This window comes from Manihot esculenta, chromosome 1 (assembly GCF_001659605.2).
Source record: "Manihot esculenta cultivar AM560-2 chromosome 1, M.esculenta_v8, whole genome shotgun sequence".
In the NCBI taxonomy this organism is placed as follows: domain Eukaryota; kingdom Viridiplantae; phylum Streptophyta; class Magnoliopsida; order Malpighiales; family Euphorbiaceae; genus Manihot; species Manihot esculenta.
Window position 1 is genome coordinate 37,291,518 of NC_035161.2, and position 18,867 is coordinate 37,310,384.

Sequence of the window (18,867 nt, forward strand, 5' to 3'; positions counted from 1 at the left end):
ATAACACCTTACTTAAGAAAATAGCTTGAACTTACTTACAATTAGATTGGAAGTAGCCTAAGTTTGTTAGTCGGTCTTCGTTGAACTATGACTGAAGGATATGGGAACGGAGGGGCAAATGTGATTTGAAGATTGGTCATTTTCATAAAAAATAATAATAAAATTAGCCAGAATAACTCACCTAATGTCGGCCGTGGCATCTAAATATTATTCAACATTAAAAAACTATTCAATGGTCAATAGTGGTTGGTGCTACTGCTAATCTGAAATTAAGTGAGAAAATGAAAGAGGATGAGGGGTAGCTTAGACATAAAACGTGGCGTTTAAGGCATTGAATAAATTACATTATCCTCCGCTAACACATTAATTTTCTTTTTCATTTGTTTTATAAATACCTTAGTCGACAGGGTTATATTATTATATGTATGAGTATGAATGCCAATCCAACCTACCACTAGTGGAACTTTTCACTTTCTTTATATAATCTTAGATTTATATATTAAAAGAAAAAAAACCCATTTATATTATCTTCACTTCAAATTAATTAATTAATCATTCATCCTTAAGCGATAAGATTAGTGATTTCTATGCCTCTCCCTCGTATATAATATTTACTATAAACAGATAAAAAATTAGAAGAGATAGAGAAAGTTGATAAAAAAAGAAAAAAGAAAAAAGAAATAGGGATAGAGCAAAATGGAATATGTATCACGATTGACCAATAAGGTAAAGGTCAGAAATGAGTAAATAAAAGAGAAGGTAGCCCTCCAAATAAAAAGGCTATCTGTCAGAAGTTGGAAGGAGATGAGCTGTGTGCTCATAAATGACAGCTGGGCAGGGTAAGGAAACCCCCGGACCAAGGTGGCGTCTTTCCCTCCCAACAATAATAACAATACTTCTCCCTCCTATACAAATTGAAATATATATATACATATATTTATCCAGTCTGAAGTTTTGACGTTTTTTCTAATAATAATTTATTTTTTAATTATGTAAGCTGTTTCTGTTTAAATAAATTGTGAAATTATATACACATATGGCATATTAAAAAATATAAAATTGTATTAATTACATTCTATTAATAAATAGATGTATAAATATAGGTGGAGGAATATAATAATATTATAAGATTCATTATCACAGTACCCAGCGTATATTAACTTATCTGAATAACGGCATACAATACATGTTGTTTTTTAAAATTTTATTAGTAGAAAAAAAGGGGGAAAAGAAAAGGTAGGGAGGCTAAAGGCTAAAATTGTACTAAAAAGAATTTGAGTGGGAGAGCGTGGCCCAGACATCACGGCGCGGCGCTTCTGTTTGCTGCTCGACCCAACCAGTTCCTAGCTGGCAACTGGATAAGGCGATGAGCACTACAAAACGAGAATGTTCTCTTTTCACCTATTTACATATTTGCCTTTCGCCTTTTGACACCATTCACGGGACAACGGATTAATGTTTGAATTACTTCAATATTGTCTCTCCTTTGGGGGAAGGGGAGGGACAATAATGCTCTCTCTCCATTTTTCATTAATTTTAAATTAATTTTTAATGTTAATTTATTTAATTTTTCAAATTTATTTTCATTAAATATTTATTAAAAAATTTCATTAATTTCAGAAACACTTTAGTAATACAACAATATAAGTGAAGGATACATTGAAAACGCTATAAAATTTATTACTTTAAATATATTAATTACATTTTTAATTCATACAGAGAAATACTATAAATATAGTTTATGTAATTATTATAATATTATTTTAAATTCATAAGTCTTAAATTTCAATTAAATTTATCATATATAAATAAATATTATTATGGGAGATTATAGTGATTTCGTCCCATATATATTTTGAGAGTAATTTTTTTTTTAGCAAGGAATGGGGGAGTGGGAATTTTGTTAAGTGATTACAAATATTTTTAGCTATTATATTAAATTAGGCTATGTTGTATTTAGAGTATTAAAAGCTATTTTTTAACAATTTTATTAATGGCATCAAAGAGATTAAAGAGATTGTTTAATATTGTGTTAGGAAATAAAAAATATTTCAGAAAAAAATTAGTATTTTGAATGTAATTAAAAAATTAGTTAGAAAGAAAAAACATATTTTATTATTCTAGAATTTATATAATTAAATTATGTCAACTATTTTATTTTTATCTCATTTAAATAAAAAATAATAGGGATGATTATAATTTTATTTTACATCCTCATTTTCTTTTCTCCTTCGCATGTTGATCAAACATGAGTGGTAAGGGAAATATGTGGCATGTGAGTAATTTCATTGAAAAATGAGTTTTGGAAGGGATAATAAAAAAGGGAGGGACAAGGATTTCCGGAAAGACCTTTATTTATGATTGGTTGTTCAACTTCCATTTTCCTCGTCCCAGAACACCTTAGTCCAATCCTATCAACTGTACGGACCAGCAACAACACGCGTCATGCCCCCACATCTCCATTCTCTATGTGGACCCCAACACGCTTATCCCCCCACCCCCCCTACCCTTTCTTTCAATTGTTTCAACTTTCGCCACGTGGTTAACCACGTGAGTGAGGTCAATGAAATTGAAATCCTTAACGGGAGTGGGCGGTGATCTTACGGCTTTGTGGGTCCGCCTTTTATCTGGTCGCCGCGTTCAGCGGGATGGCTCGTCCCTATCCAAAAAGCCCACTTGGTGGGTCCCATTCCTTGCCAAAATATGGAATGTTCCCAACGTATTTTTCACGCACCGATATTTATAGCTGCCGTTATTATTATTATTATTATTATTATTATTATCTTAATTTATTTTTCCTTTGTACTTCTTAAATTGGGATGATCAATAACGAAGTTCACAGCCTAATTAATGAAATGTTAAAAATAGAAAGTTAAATATTTAATTAAAATTTAATTCACACACTATTAATGCAAATTAGTTTCTTATTGAAAATTGTGTTTTTAATGTGTAATACATATTAAATTACAAGTTGATGACGTGGATAATTTTAATTTATTTACAAGTAATACAAATTAATAATTACTATATTCATTCATTTTATTCATCTGTTAAAGTTTTTACGTTATAATTAATCAAACAGTTAAATTATCTAAAATATGATAAAATAATTTTTTATTTGATTGAATTATCTTTAGGTAGCCTAATCATTCAAATATAAAAAATTCTTCCTATTAATATGATATAAATTTCATAAAAATGTATTTAGCATATATAAAAATAAAAATAAAATTAAAAACAAAAGCATATTCTTAATCTTATTAAAATGAAAGGTAATCTTTAATAAAATAGTTGTAGTAAAGTGACATTGAATTGATGTTAATTCTTTTATTTTAATAAAATAAATGATTTAAAAAATATATAATTGAGGAATCCAAGTAAGAGGATGTTGGATCTCTTGATCTCTACGTGTCAATAATTGGTGCTTAAGCTTGAGTTGCCTCATGATATAAAGGAGTTTGGCTTTGGGTTTTTTTTTTTCTTTTTTCACATCAACATATGCTGTGTGTCAGCGGCAGTTAAATTGGTGTTTGCAGTAGTCAAATTGGTGTTTGATTCCGTATATTGAGTGTGAAATTGACTTTTACAAGTGTATATGATTTTTTTTAGATGTACATCTTGATTATCATGGAAAATTAGGGATATAGTGATACCTATTTTGCATGTGCACTCTCGATTCTAATAAGTATTTTTTTTTTTTCACTTGTTTCTCCTGCAAAGTTAACACTACTATAGATGAAAAATTAAAAAAATTAATTAAAATACTCTATTCAAGATTCAATCCCCTATGGTGAACGGTCTCTAAGTAGCTTGTTTTATCTCTGTAGGGACTCCGATGATAAATCTGCTGATGAACACGTTGATCAAGTCGATGAAACTCTTAATATTTTCTACTTTCGAGTTGTTAAACCATGTCCGTGCTGATCCTGTTAAGATGATAGAAAAAACCTTGCACATTAAGACATCTGAGTGAGTTTGCAATTCCATGAATATTTTGTAGTTCAAGACGTGCTCTCTAGAGTTTTCTGTCCTGTTGTAAGCCGCCATTGTTGGCATCATGAGCTTCTTAGGGATAGTCTCTTATTGAACCCATCTCACAAATGGTGATTGAGGTTGGTAACAAGGACTGCTGCTGTCTCATGCTCCCAACTCCATTAGCAATTGTTCTTTCAGCCTTTCTAACTTCCGATCTATGCCTACGTCCTCCCTCCTGGACCTCTTCTCCAAGCGGTAATTTCTTTCTAACTCTTCACTCTCCTATCTTTCCGCTAATTTGGAGGAATAACTCTTAGCCCCATCATTCTCGATGAGCTCCTTCACTACCCTGTCTTTTGTTCTGACTATCGACTCGTTTCTCTAACTGGCCTCTCCGTCCCCGTCATCTGTTCTCTTACTGTTCTGTTGAAGGGCTTGATAGTTTAACGTGGACTGGGGTTCATTAATGTTGAACCCCTCAGCGCCGGGTGGTACGTTTCGTAAAGTGTTGAGCCTTATTTGTTGCAACATCTGGCTTAGCTAGTAAGCGGTGTTCTGTAGTTGGAAATTCATATTCTATAGCTCTTAGTTAGATAAGGTAGTTCGGAGCATAGTCTCTGCTGAGCTGTATGAGGGGCTAAATAATGTGGATGGCTGGCTTACTGGAGCATTCGAGCTAGAAAATGAAAACTGTGGTTCTTCCTGAATTGATATCAAATCGTTTAGGATATTTTCGATATGATTTTCTCCGTGATTGGCCATGCGGATCTCAGTGGGTGAAATGAGAAGAAAAACTCTAATGATGAAAATATTTTTTTCATTTTTCACTGACGGTGCCACTTGATATCTTGAGATCTAGTAAAGAGTAGACTTAAAGTGTATTTTGGTAAGTTTGGTATGGTGTGTCTCTCCCTTACTTTCTTTATTCATTTTTCCTTTTGTTCTCTAGTGACACGTAACCTCCTTTTATTCTCTGGTGACACGTAACTACCGTCTTGTGTTTGTACCCTCCTACTACAATCACACTGGCCGTACATATAAATGTATTGTGTCCTTTTCCATCGTCAGACGACTATTTAATTCCATCTGGCGCTATGAGGACACAATCCCGAGCGTCACAAAATTTATTATCTCATGGGATCGGAAGGATAAACAGAATCAAACCTCCCACGCATAGACTCGAGTGTAGTCTAACTTGTCAACGTGAGTTCTGGACTTATAGATAATACAGACCTAACTGTTGAGTCTTAATAGAGTTGAAACTTGCCTTTTCTGACACAAACCTAGTTTGAGTTAGAGTCTTTGAAGTCTGCTTATTAGACCAAAAATAATCATTTTAATTAGATTATCCTAAACCATTTTAGTTAGTCCTCAACTACAAAGGAAAATTAATAAGCTACTAAAATGTAACTGCAAACCAATCCAATAAATAAAATAAAGCTTAAGCTGAAGTATGAAAGGGGTTGATCGTTGCTTGACTTTGTCTCCCGATGTATACTCATTTAATCCCATGGCCACGTGCATGCTTTTAAAATTTTCAACCGTAACGGGCACAACCCTACGGATTTCCAAAGGTCACTTTCGCTGTGTTTAGGAAAAGTCATGAATTCCAAGTCCAAACAACCACTCAAAATCGTACCACCCATTTATATTTGAGAAAAATTATTAGTTGAATTTAATCCATCATGAATTTAAGAGAAATTAGAATAAACATCTGATTTTTTTAAGATAAAACTCACTCATTTATATTTTAAAATGTCCTGGTCCATGATAAACCGAAATAAATTGTCTATAGTAGATCAATCAAAGTATTTCTCTAATATAACATTATTATTAATATTATAGTTTCAAAAAACATTAAAGATATTGATTAAAAAATATAAAAATTAACTTAAATTTAATCATTAAATTTTAAAATTAAACGGGCCTTTTTCTGTAAATACTAATTAGATGGGGTACGGCCAATGCTTTCTGCGTTTGAAGACGGCAGATTAAACAGGACCAGCAACACGTAAATGTGGCGGCAGGGCCTAGTGGGAGTGGGTTAACTCACTAACATCACATTTCAATGAGGCCCAGGAGCCCCATTCTTGAATGCCCATGAAACCCAAAGCCTAACTTCATAATAAATCAAAGCTGATACTCTGCTGACTATATTCTATTTAAACTTTCGGCCACGCCCATACGTTTATTTTCACGGACAAAATCCAAGTTCGTAGATCTTTCTCCATCAAACCCCAAAATAAAGACCTTATCCAGACTTAAAGCTCGCTGGCGGAATACAGGCTGGATTTCCAGATCTAATTGTAGGCTATTGTATCCCCGAAGCACCAGGGAATATCACTTTTTGCATTCCTGGACCACCTCTTTTGATGAAAACCTAACCTCCAACAAGAACTGCACCTTAACCTATCCAACAAAACCTCCTCACCATGTACTGATATACGCAAAAATATATCAGCCTTAGATGCAGAATTCTTAGTTCTTTACTGTGATTAGATCCTATGTCACCAACAAAATCAATTGTTACAAGAATAAATTTAGTACAACTCATATACGACTAGTTCTGATTGGATGTGATTCTCTCCAAGTTCTCTCTGTTATTCTCCTGACACCCTTTCCACAAACACTGCCTTCACATAGAATGTGCCTATGAGTTGAATTGAAAGTTTGAAACTGGTAAACTGATTGGTAATTCCACAAGACGTATCATTCATCTAAGCTTTAGCTTGTGCTAAAGGACCTTGCATAAATAAGTACTGCAAAGAAAGAGTCATAAAGTCATTTCTCCTGAAAATATGCTAAATGCCTACTAGCTACTGCAGAGTGCAAGTATTCTAGCTTTAATTTCCAAACGTTTACCTCAGATGATTTTCCTGATCTTTCATATTCTACTATGCTCAGAGCAACTTCACAGCTTTGTGATACAATGGGCTCTGGATCCTTAGAGAATTCCTCAAGGAGTGCAATACTTTGTTCATCTAGAGTAGTACAAGAACAAAAACCTATTAGATTAAACACAACATGATCAAGATTCAAAAAGCTACAAAATACATGCGTATTTTAAATAATCCACAAAGTAGCACATGGCCAACAAAATTCATTGATGAACTGATTATCAAGCAATAGCATGCTATAACGAAGGAAAAGGAACTAGATTTATCCGCCAACATTTCCCACCCAATCTTTAACTTGAAAACTGCAGGTTCCAAAAAGCATAGGAGCAAATATTCTCATAATTAACGCATAAAAACTAACACTCTTTTTTTGCTCCACTACTTTAATATAACATTATTAAATCAATTGTTCTGCAATACAAATTATTCAACAAATAATTTCCCACAGGTAGTCATGAGGAGTTGATTCCTCAAAAGCAATCTGAAACTATGTGATGCAGCATTCACTATGACTTAGTAGCTTACTCATCTATATTTACCATTGATTACTGTTGGCATGTTTCAGAAACTTTATAATGATAACTTATCCAACAAGAAGGAGATATTTCATACCTTCTCATTCTCTGTATATAGGATGTGTTCCATTCCATGATAATTTTACTAATTTAGTACAGTAGAAAAAGAAATTCAATCAACCAATAAGATTTTCTAACCAGGGCACAATGAATCAAAAATCAAAATTTGATGAATCATAGACAGATTAGAAAAAGAAGAACTGACAAACCAGCAATGGAACCAAGAGCTTCAGCAGCCTCATGTATAACCATTGGATGCTCATTTACATCCTTCAGTATTCTGCTAAGTGCAGCTGAAGCAGCTTTGTTCTGCAATTGGCCCAAAACAAAAGCAACCTGTATGTAGAAACAAAGTACAAAAGTGACCATGCAGCGGTTAAAGATGACATTAGAAGTCATAAATCTGCATCAGATCAGGGCAGAGATTCCCATAAAGAAATATCTATATTTAAGTGATAGAAGCATTCTAATACCAAGTAAACTCAAGTAGCAGTTAGAACAGAATTCTAATAAAACATCACATAACGTAGGCAACTTTAACAAATGCATGCTCATATAACATCTACCTCAACCAATTATGAAATAAAAAAGCCCAAATAGCAGAAAATAAACAGATTCACGTGACATACCTCGTGCTTAAGCAAAGCACTTTTGATCTCAGGGATTCAATTATAGCAGAAACAGCTTCCCCTCCACCATTATTTCTAAGTGCAAAAAGAGCAGCATAGCGCTCATACATGCCCTTTTCTTCATCTAAAGATCTTCCCTTTTTAGTTTACTAACATCAGTAAACAATCTGACAAATTAATACAAATGGCAAAAAACTTACATCTTCCAACCATAACTAGACATACCTCAGCATATCAATAGAAGAACAAGAAGAAGCTGGAGCAGCTGGGTCAACTGACATAAAAGGCGAATTTTGGGTTGTAGATGATTCATCACAAGTGCCTGTAGCATTCATTTCCTCCATTCGCTTGATAGCCAGTTCACAAGTTTCTCTAACCTCCTGAGCTGGATCTACGCACAAACTATTTTTTAAAAGAGGAACATTTCTCTCTAAACCAATGGCACCAAGAGCTTCTGCCGCCTGCAATGAAACATAACTACTTGCATTAGAGTATTAAGAACCTATTAAAAAAAATGAAAATGGAGATTAAAATTTAACCTAGCACCTAACCTCATGACGAACAATAGGATGCAAAGAAAGATCATTTAGAACTCAAAATCTTGCATTTGACCCAATGCAAAGGCTGCCTCGTGTGCCAACAAATTCCAGGAGTCCCTTGTTGCTAAAAGGGAGGGAGGGTGGGGGGGGGGGGGAGTTTCTAATCAAAGAAGAAAGAAGACGCATGAACATGCAACAAAAATTTACACAAATAGCTCAGGGAGCTCAGAACCCACATGTCGTTGCCCCATTTGTTTAATTAACAGCTAAACTGAGAAGTAAAACTTCCACAACAACAATAATGGCACTGGTTAGGTCAAAGAGGGATTTGGATGGACTAAAAACCTTCACACTGATAGAAGAGAACCAACATCGCATGTAAACGATATAATTCAACCCTTAAATGCCAATCTAGCTTCGAAATTACGAAAAAAGCTTAAAAGCCAATAATTATGTTTTAATGAAAACTAAGAAAAAGAGCAAACCGTGAATAAGGACGTCATGGGGAGCGGAGCCTTTAAGGTTGCGGAGAGAAAAGAGGGCTCTAAACCGCTGGGAGATGGGTTGCGTCTGGTCGAGCAACCAACCTATCACAAAGGAATTTCTCCATGTTGGACCCGTATTCGGTGGTGGTGGCGGTCAGGAAACCCATGAGTCGCCGGAGTTGGTAAGAGTGTTGGTGTGTTGGGTGGGGCTCACAAGCAGGATGCAGCTCGAGCTTGCTTTTGTAGCGCCAACAAGCTCCTCGAATCCGATTCTCTGGAGCGCAGTGTGCAGACATTATATTCGCTTGCCTTTGATTTTGCGGGGACGGTGAAATATATAGGTTATCTTTGATAATATATACTCTCTCCTTACTATTGATTTGCATATACAAATTTATGGGAAAAAGAAAAAAAATAAAAAAGGCACAACATAAATATAAATTATTATTATTTTTTATTCTTTTACCGAAATACTCCGACATCATCATAGTCAAACTTTTCCAAAATAACAACTTAACTCTATTGAATCAACTGAAAATAAAATTAAAAAACTATATTATATTCTTTTTCGTGCTGAACTTCTTAGATTAAGCCCTGGACCAATTCATAAACCTGTTTTATTTAAAATAAATTATATAAAAAAATAATATCTATTCCATTTTAAACCGAACATTAGTTGGTTGTTAACCCAATTTTTAAATAATTTTCTTGGTAGAGTTTTCATGAATATTTTTATGCATTAACCCAACGGCTTGGTTTGGTTTACTGAAACACTGCCGAAGTTTAATCCTGACCCGGGCCCTTGGTATTAGGGTTCTATAATTTTAAAGGGACTAAAATATAATTTTTTCAATATGAGATTTTTTAAAAATAAAATGGATAGAAATTAAGTATAAAATAATAGTATTAAAAGTGTTATGTCAATCTCTTGTAATTTCTTTTTATGTATTTATTAGAGGTGTCACCTATGTCTTCTCCTATTATAGCTCAATTCATCTTTACCACCGTAGGCCTATCGAGTCTCTATACTGTGTCTCCACCCTTATAGACGTTTTTCTGTCTGCAAGTGGTGTGAAGACCTTTGTGTTAAATTGTGTAAACGTTTTTCTGTCCGCAAGTGGTGTGAGAACTTTTGTATTGAATTGTGTAATGATTATTTTACTCTTATAATAAAATGAGTAGCCCTTTTATTAAAATATCTGTACTTACGTGTGATATTTTGGTTGTTTATATCTTTATATTTATTGAATGTGAATATTTATTCAATATGTATTTATCTTATTTGCTTTAATAGCATTTTAGTTTCTGAATTAATCAACTTACTTCGTTGTATAAATTAATTTGATGTTTCGTTATGGAGATTAATCGTGTAGACATATGGACTGATTTGTATCGATAGTGATCAAATAAGTACCGCATGGTTCACTGAGTGCCAAGCCTGGGCCCGTGACACCCGGCATTTCAATGAGCCGGGCCGGACGGCTCCATGGGAACGATGATTGATGATCCCTGGTTCCCTGCATACGCAAGGGCTTGTTCCCTACCCACTATGATCGGACGGCGGAGAAGACTGGATCACAGTCGATAGCCCCACAGAAAGCTTAGCGATTATCCCTCCAGCCCACATGCACATGCTACCAACCTTACGCAATTTTGCGGGACCCATATTTTTCATCCAATTTTGTTGATCGTCCCCCTCTCTGCCTCTCCTCCTTTTTCATATTCCCGGCATAGCCAAACCGCTTCTTCACCTTCCTCTTTCCCTTATTCCTACTGTCTACTCAGCAGGGGGGAATTTCCCAGCTTCGCCTCCAAGGTAGCTTCAAGATATTTTACTCTCATTATCTTTTTCTAGTGTCTGTGCTAATAAGATTTCAGTCTAAAAAGATTTCATTTTAGATCTAGACTTTCTCGTCCTCTAATATCGTTCCACTCTCTTTTCTAATATGAATTTCAGCTGTTAATATGATCTTGTATCACTTAAATTTTTTTATTTTTTTTTCCCGATTTTGAGGTTTCAGTGTTTCAATTTCAATTTTGCTTCATCGGAACAGAAGCAATCAAGCAAATAGATACCCGTGATCGTTAGACCATGAATTCCAGGAGGTTAGTCCAATTGTTCTTTTCCCCCCTTATTATAATTTAAAATTGGATTGTGTTTATTCGTGTTTTTTTTTTTAAAAAAAAGAAAGGGAAAATTCAATGGCGTGCTTATCTGATCCAGCTGGTCTAGGTATGTAGTTGGAACTTCGCCTGTTTGCAATCAAGGATTTTTCAATAATTCAATTCTATTGACTTCTTTTTTTTTGCTAATTCTCACATTTGGAATGACAGAATTAAATTCCTTTAACTTGAAAAATTTTCCATTGTAAAAGACATAGAAACCGTGCATGATTGTATAAAAAATTCATTTGAATTCTTTTTTTGCAAATGATTCTTTCTAAACAAAGAGATTTTTTGCCAAGGGATTTGCTTCTTTAAGATGATTTCTGGTTCCAATTTGAGCATTTTATTTTGTGATTTGTCTGTCCTTTGCACCCCTGGTCTCGCCCACATTAGATTCAGCTTCATTGTTATTGTGTAATATTATTAGTTGACATTTGCTTCCTTATTATGCATATGTTTTAACTATTATCCATATTTGACCGAGTTCATTAAGTGTCAGCTCTCTCTATTTCATTTAAATATGTTTTGATACCGTAAAAGCTGCAGCTAAATCTTTCTTCTTATATACTACAGTGCTATATAAAGCTTTAGCTTTCTGAAATGTTACAGTAATTGGAAGATCTGCATTAGAATTTGTGGATTTAAGAATTGATTGCATTGAAAAAAAATGCTAGTAGTTATGTAGCATACTTATTTTAGCCATATTATTTCAATATTAAAAATAAGCTGTTGGGCCTTTAAGATTGGAAATAAGCTGGTGTTGTTCTTAGTTACATAGATCATTTATGAGGGTGTATGGTGCAAAAGAAGGTGAATACAGTGGGATTGCACCGATGGACTGCATGCCTATTGAATACATTCTCATACCGGTAAACTAGACCAGTTAACCTCTGTGTCTGTTGGGAGCAGAGTAGAATTGCTCTATTCAGCATGATGAAGAAGTAGGTTTTCTGACAGTTCTATTACATTAATTTAATATTTTGTCCTCCATTTACATGTTTCAGTATTTTCTCGAGGTAATTCATTTTGACTTGATTTGGTGCTTTTCATGTATTCTTCCTAATGTGACAATATCTGCCTTATGTTATGCTACCTATTCTTTTCATCCTTTTCTTTCTAAGGATGTTCCCTTTGAAACTTAAGAATGTGTATATACTATATACACTGAAGAAACTTAGGTATTGTGAAAGGCTTTGAAATAATGGCTTTGGTGATGCTTATTGAGTCCCAGAGTGGTATGGTAAATTGGGTACCAAAAGTAAGTGACAATGAAATCTAGTTGATTTGGATGAGATGGATGAGTGCTTGAAACCTCTTGTTTGAGCTAATCAATTTCTGGTGTAACTGGCTGCCTGAGCTTGTCAAAGTTGCACAATTTTTTTCTTCAGGTTCTATTGGTTGTTTTAGAAAATCTACAGGAACTCTGGCTTCTGGCTGGAGAGGAGCTGTAAGTTATTTGTCGGATTGGGCAGCTGGTGGTTTGGTATCACAAGCTATGAAAACTTTCACGATAGCTATTAAGGATCAACTAGTGCTCTTTCTTTAGGATTATATTATGGCAATATGTGTACCCGATTTTGACGTTCATTGGTCTTTCATAGATTTGAGTCTCATAAGTCCTACATGTTTTCTCTTGTCACTTCACCATAAATCAGTTAATGCCATGTTCTTATCAGCTGTTTCAATGTAGTGAGCTGCAATATGCATACTGCTTTGTTTCTATGTTGATTTCGTATATCACTATGGATAAGGTTATGTTTCACTGTCTTTATCTTCAAGTTTATCATTCTAAACCTATGTATGAAGATTCTTTACAGCTGGTACTCTTTCTTTCTTCGATGAAGTAGTAGTTGACCATTAACATCGATACATATCTAGGTGTTCTTTTAATGAAAGAAATAGTGATACAATTTTATCATCTCATTATATAATCCCATACCAAACTCTGATGAATTTACTCAATGTTGCTCATCCCCATGAACGATGTAATATGATTATATGATGCCGTCTAAATCATGGTCCCACAAATATATTTTCCTAATGTTCTTCACTTTATCTTTCTTTCTTATTTTTTGAGTCTTCAGACACTGAGATATCACAACAAGAGATATATGTTGTTCTTCTAGTCATCAATTGTGTTCTAGATTTTCCCCGTGTTTCTCATTTTGTAAAAACAACATCTTCTTGATTTGGAAATTCAATGGAACTCAACTTTTTCTTATATATGATTTGTCAATCTTGCAAATGATATGCATTTGTTGTGGCTTCTGGAAGAGTTAAAAACTCTTTACTGGTTAAGCACAAGAATAACTGTATAGCAATGCTCTATATTGGATTTTATGGATTCTGGATGCATCTTCTCTTATTGTGGGTTTGAATGTGAACTTCGACCTTAGAACTGTCCTTCCTATTAGGTTTACTTGGAATGCCATTTTGTGCTGTCCTTTTTTATTGGTAAATGCATCCTTTTGATGTGTGTGATCTTGCCATCTGACGTTACCTCAACTCCTTTTGTCTACAGAGATCTCCGTACCAACAGAGCTGCTCTTTTTGATGGCATTGAAGAGGGTGGCATAAGGGCCTCATCTTCATACTCTCATGAAATTGATGAACAAGATAATGAAAGAGGTATGGATGGATTGCAAGACCGAGTCAATCTTCTGAAGAGAGTGAGTTTTATCTCAAACAGTAAAGTAGGCTTGTGTCTGTGCAATGGATAAGATATAGACTGCATGTGTGTGTGTGTGCATGTGTAATGTGTATAATTTTTTACTTGACATATTCATGCTTCCTCTTGGAAGTTGATAACACAAAGGGGGAAAGGGAAATTTCATTGCACCAATTTCTACGTTTGTAATGAGTGTCAAAATATTCCCAAAGTCTTCCTGTAATTATTATGAACATGAATTATGTCCTGATTGTTAAACTTTATATGCTGTATGCCCTAATTATGTAATTCATACATTCTGTTCATATTTTTTATGTCTAGGTTATATTAATGCAACTATTTGTTTTTGTGTGTATTACATTGTTAGCTATCATGAGTGCCCCAAACAGATCTTAGTGCACTTCATTTCTGTAGTTGTCAGGTGATATACACGAGGAGGTGGAGACTCATAATCGCATGCTGGACAGAATGGTAACACCTGCTGCAGTCATGAAGTTACTCATTAATTCTTTCTGCTTTTACTGTTCTGGCTACTAATGTTGTGAAAGTTTCTGCATATAGGGTAATGACATGGATTCATCTAGGGGAGTCCTATCAGGAACCATGGATCGATTTAAGATGGTACGTAAATTATATGAGCTTTTCTTCTTGGTTCTTTGCAATATTGAATGGCAGTGATAACTGATGATGAGTGTGTTTCCTCTAAGGTTTTTGAAACGAAATCAAGTCGGAGAATGTTTACCCTTGTGGCGTCCTTTGTTGTGATATTCCTTATTGTATACTATCTGACTAGGTAATCAATCAAAGATGATACAGTTGCTAGCGTTGTGTCACTACTTGGATCCTTCCATGTGGTTACTGTAATCAGTGGTGCTTCCCGTTTGTGAGGTATTCAATCATGTTTATGTAAAGATGTTGAAACATGTCAAACATACATTGAATGTATGGAATGGGTGTAAAAAAATGAAAAAGCAAAAATCTTTGCTCCCGTTTTCACTTAAATTGGACAACCATGTTTTGGCTTTTTAAAGTTCTTAAAGTCTTAACTAGATACTCAGCTGCAGAGCCTTGTTAAAGCTTTTTCAGGCTTTGCTGTCACGCGTCCAAGTGAATCACTAGTCTGGTTTTGAGAGGATTGTGAATAACTCAATCAGTTAGATTTCCTGGCTCCTGCCTTTCTTTATCCGTTAGGTGCAATCTTGAGCCCTTTCAAGTTTCTTTTAATGGCTACAGACATTTTACAGGAAATGTCTTCTTTGACCTTGAGATTATTTGCAAGAATTATTCAATAAGGCAGCCTACCAGATTTTGCGGTTTTTTTTTTCTCTTTTCTTTTGGAAAAGTTCTCATAGATGTATGCAACACCGTCGCCCCAAACCCATTTGACTGTGAAATACTCAGACGCCTTATTTTGCAGTGAAGAACAAATAATAGAAATTATTTCGTAATTAGTAATTATGCGGGTCTTAATCAGGTACTCGTGCTATAATTGGCCAGACAATCACACATTTTAGGAAGTTGCTGCAGCCTTAAAGAAAAGCAGTTAAATGCTTCCTTGAGATTTTTCAGGCCCTGGATTTGAAGAGTAATCAATAACCCACGCTATTTTTGTTGAAACTATATGCCCGTCGAGATTCGGAATAAAATTGATTATTTTTTATGGGATTAAACACGAAAAAAGAATAAAATATTTTTGAAGAAAAAAACCCGAAGATGGTGCCAGGTTTAGTAATTCAAGCATAGGGCCTCAATTAAATTCGCAACGATTATTGCATAGGTTAACAAATCCATTAGTTCAGTCTTCTTCACTGAATGTCATTTTTGCCATCCGGTGGTTAAAATATTATTATTTTTTTTTTGTCATGAGGGTTAAAATATTATTTGGATTGATCGTTGCCTGCAGGCCATCGACTTTTATGATAAAGAAATCGTTGAAAGATTCCGGGAAAAAAAGGAAAAGACCATTTAACCAGGAAAAAAGGGCTAATGCACCAGCCGGGAATCGAACCCGGGTCTGTACCGTGGCAGGGTACTATTCTACCACTAGACCACTGGTGCTGATTGACACGATCTGCGGTCCAGATTATTATATCGTGTAATAAGATTCGCTTAAGTCTTTTGTAAGCATCAACTTGGGTTTTTCTTTTAGAAAAGCAATACAGCTTGCCACCGCATCAATAATCTGTTAGGAGACCAAATGTATGCACTGATGTTAGGTAATTACGTAATAAATGAATATTGTTGATTTTCGAACGAAAGGTGGGAGAAATAGCAAGGGAGTTGCATAATTATTGGATAATGTTGTTAGAAACACAGGATAGGAGGACTTAGGTCTTTTATGAACTGACGATTAATTATGACTTGAGAAAAAAAAGTCCAAACGTTATTATAAATTCCATTAAAAGGAAACTATGAATTATTTGAATCTTTGTATATATATATATATATATATAGGCATCCCAATAAAACAAGAAAAAAGGGTGCAAAAATGAAAACTGAAGGAAGGTGGCTATCCTTTTTCCCCATGACCCATAATTGTCTATGCAATTCCAAACCATCCCATATCTTCCAATTTAAAACAAGATTTTGGTTTAAATCTTGCTAGGCTGGACCCTCCTCCCATGTCATTAGTTTCTAATGAAATTTTCTTTGCAGTTGCATGTTTCCTGTTAAAGCCAAGTCCTTTTTACGTTTATAAAACATTTTTTTTTTTTTTTTTACATATATTTAAGTTATTAAATAAGCTGTATATACTTGCCCCTCTGTTTGCATCCCTCTGACACTATATGTCATTAACTTTATAATTAATTTATTTATATACCAAGTAATTAATTAGAAGTTAATTAGAAAACTGCATGTTACGTCTCAAATCATAAATAAATTAATAGATGAATGTTAAAATATATTCTCTCATTGTCTTTTTCTTTTTCCTTTCATTTTTGTTTTCATCTTATTTCATAGTGAGTTACGAAGATTTTCCCCTGCTGTTTCTTAATAACAATCATATATGTTATCCTTTTATAATAGTTAAAAGAAAGGGTACATAAATCCATGTGATTTAGTAAATTAAACCTGTTTAAAAGTCAATTATTTAGTATTTTTAATTTTTTAAAAAAATTAATGAATTAGTCCATACTATTTATTTCATTTACAATTTAGTCTTTAAACAAATAATTCAGCAATAATAATTTAATTGTATTTTCACCCTATATAGGGAGTAAAATATTTCATTTTTTTTAAAATATAAGAACTCATTATTTATAAATTTTATTAATTTATATGAACTAAATTATAATTTAACCTAAAAGAAAAAGGTGGGAATTCTATAAAGAGAATATACGTATAAATTTTTACAAGAAATGAATATATTGTCTGTATCTCTGGAACATTACTTAATTTTAGGCTATGCAATTCAAGTTTATACATGTGGAATTCACACAAATCTAATAATCTTTTTCTATTAAATCATAATTAAACAAATTAAGGTGGCTAGATTTTCAACACAAAGGTTAACCTTTTTTCAAGCGTTTCTTCATCTTTAAATAAGCAATTAGCTAGGGTTTCTAATTGAGCATTTTGCAGAAATAAGATATTAATTTGAAAAACAAAAATTTCAATTAAGTTCACACCTAATGGTTTGCTTATATGATTAAATCATAGAAGAAAAATCAACCTCATCAAGCATGTAATGCTGCAAAATCTTTCTTAGATATCAATATAGAAGCAGAAATCCAAATTATAATTGACGGGAAGAAGCAAAGATTTAGCAGACGACACTTGCAAAAGGAAGAAAATCTCATAGAACCCTAAATGAATTTAGGGTTTCATATATAGAGGATGAAGGAGTCTAATAAAGTAATAGAACTGGGAATTTTTTTATTATTCTTTCTTGTCTTTCTTCGTGAAACTTACTAGTGAAAACTTCCTTCTCCTACCATGTCTTCCCAGTAGAATTTGCCAACGAGAAATGCCAAATCATACTTATTAAAAGACTAGGATAATTTTTTCGATGCACAGAAAAATCCATATATAGCTGTACAATAGATAACAAATACAGCTATACATATGCAAGTTCCTTATAGAATAATTAATATATTATGGATCATGACCAAGTCTCAACTCCAAATCTAACTCGTCTGATTCACTGCAGTCTTCTGTTTTTCCCTTATTATCATCTACATGAGATGGAGCAATTTGCAGGTTTAGATTCCTTCGCCAATCCTCCTCGAAAGAATTCAAAAGCTGAGGGGTGTGCGCATACAAATCGTCGCCATGTGGGGATCTAAAACCCCATGTAGATGCTGATGGAAAAAATGTTTGATAATTTATAAGTACCTCGTTATGAGGATGATGATGAGCCGTTGAATAGTGAGGTGGGTAGCTTTGAATTGGAGGGTAGCCTCTTAAACTTGCATAATAATCGTCATCTACTCTGCTGGAAATTGAAGGAACTGAACTAGGCCTTGGCTTGGCTCTATCTTTCCGATGAATATTCATGTGGCCACCCAAAGCCTGTGCTGTATTGAAGCCTCTCTTGCAAAACACACACTCATAAGAGCGACCTGTGCCGGCGTCGTCATCATTGGCCTGCTCCGATCGGTCGGTTTCTCCTCCGTCGTGAAGGTGTGGTTCCATGAGAACAGGAAGTGAGCAGATAGAAATAGTGGGTTATGCTTGCCGAGTAAGAAAGACAAGATTTTTATAGATGGGAAGATGAGGGTTTAGAGAGACAAAGACAAATAAAGGACATAGCAATAAGCAACGTCTAAGTGTGAGTTCAAGTGAAGATGTGAATTGGAGAGAAAAGTCTTAGATTTTTCTTGAGAGAACCTTTCTGAATTAGCCGGCTAAATTTTCATTTTTGCAGACAGCTTTTTTCCATTAATAAGTAAAAAAACATAATTCTCTCCTTGATTTGTCTCCCTCTTGGAGC

At 34.2% G+C, this 18,867-nt stretch overlaps 2 protein-coding genes, 1 non-coding gene and 1 pseudogene across 8 annotated transcripts; 1 reads left to right on the forward strand and 3 right to left on the reverse strand.

Annotated features, from left to right (window-relative positions):
- Positions 1-5,841: 5,841 nt before the first annotated feature.
- Positions 5,842-9,464, reverse strand: LOC110617573 (annotated as a pseudogene).
- Positions 9,465-10,561: 1,097 nt separating this feature from the next.
- On the forward strand, positions 10,562-14,936 carry LOC110610955 (bet1-like SNARE 1-1). Of its 6 annotated transcripts, XM_021751061.2 has the most exons (7): positions 10,565-10,916; positions 11,122-11,206; positions 12,037-12,207; positions 13,788-13,935; positions 14,349-14,405; positions 14,496-14,555; positions 14,642-14,936. In XM_021751061.2, the coding sequence occupies exons 3-7, from the start codon at positions 12,197-12,199 to the stop codon at positions 14,729-14,731; spliced, it is 366 nt and encodes a 121-aa protein (XP_021606753.1). In that variant the 5' UTR covers positions 10,565-10,916; positions 11,122-11,206; positions 12,037-12,196; the 3' UTR covers positions 14,732-14,936. The 6 variants fall into 6 exon arrangements, with proteins under 6 accessions (XP_021606761.1, XP_021606753.1, XP_021606738.1 ...); XM_021751069.2 differs by lacking the exon at positions 12,037-12,207 and having other exon boundaries at positions 10,562-10,916; positions 14,728-14,936; XM_021751046.2 differs by lacking the exon at positions 12,037-12,207 and having other exon boundaries at positions 10,569-10,916; positions 11,115-11,206.
- A 985-nt stretch (positions 14,937-15,921) lies between these two features.
- Positions 15,922-15,992, reverse strand: TRNAG-GCC. Its single transcript has one exon. It is a non-coding gene; the product is annotated as a tRNA-Gly (tRNA).
- Positions 15,993-17,785: 1,793 nt separating this feature from the next.
- On the reverse strand, positions 17,786-18,867 carry LOC110629569 (transcriptional regulator SUPERMAN). The gene has a single exon (XM_021776600.2). The coding sequence runs from the start codon at positions 18,567-18,569 to the stop codon at positions 18,030-18,032; it is 540 nt and encodes a 179-aa protein (XP_021632292.1). The 5' UTR covers positions 18,570-18,867; the 3' UTR covers positions 17,786-18,029.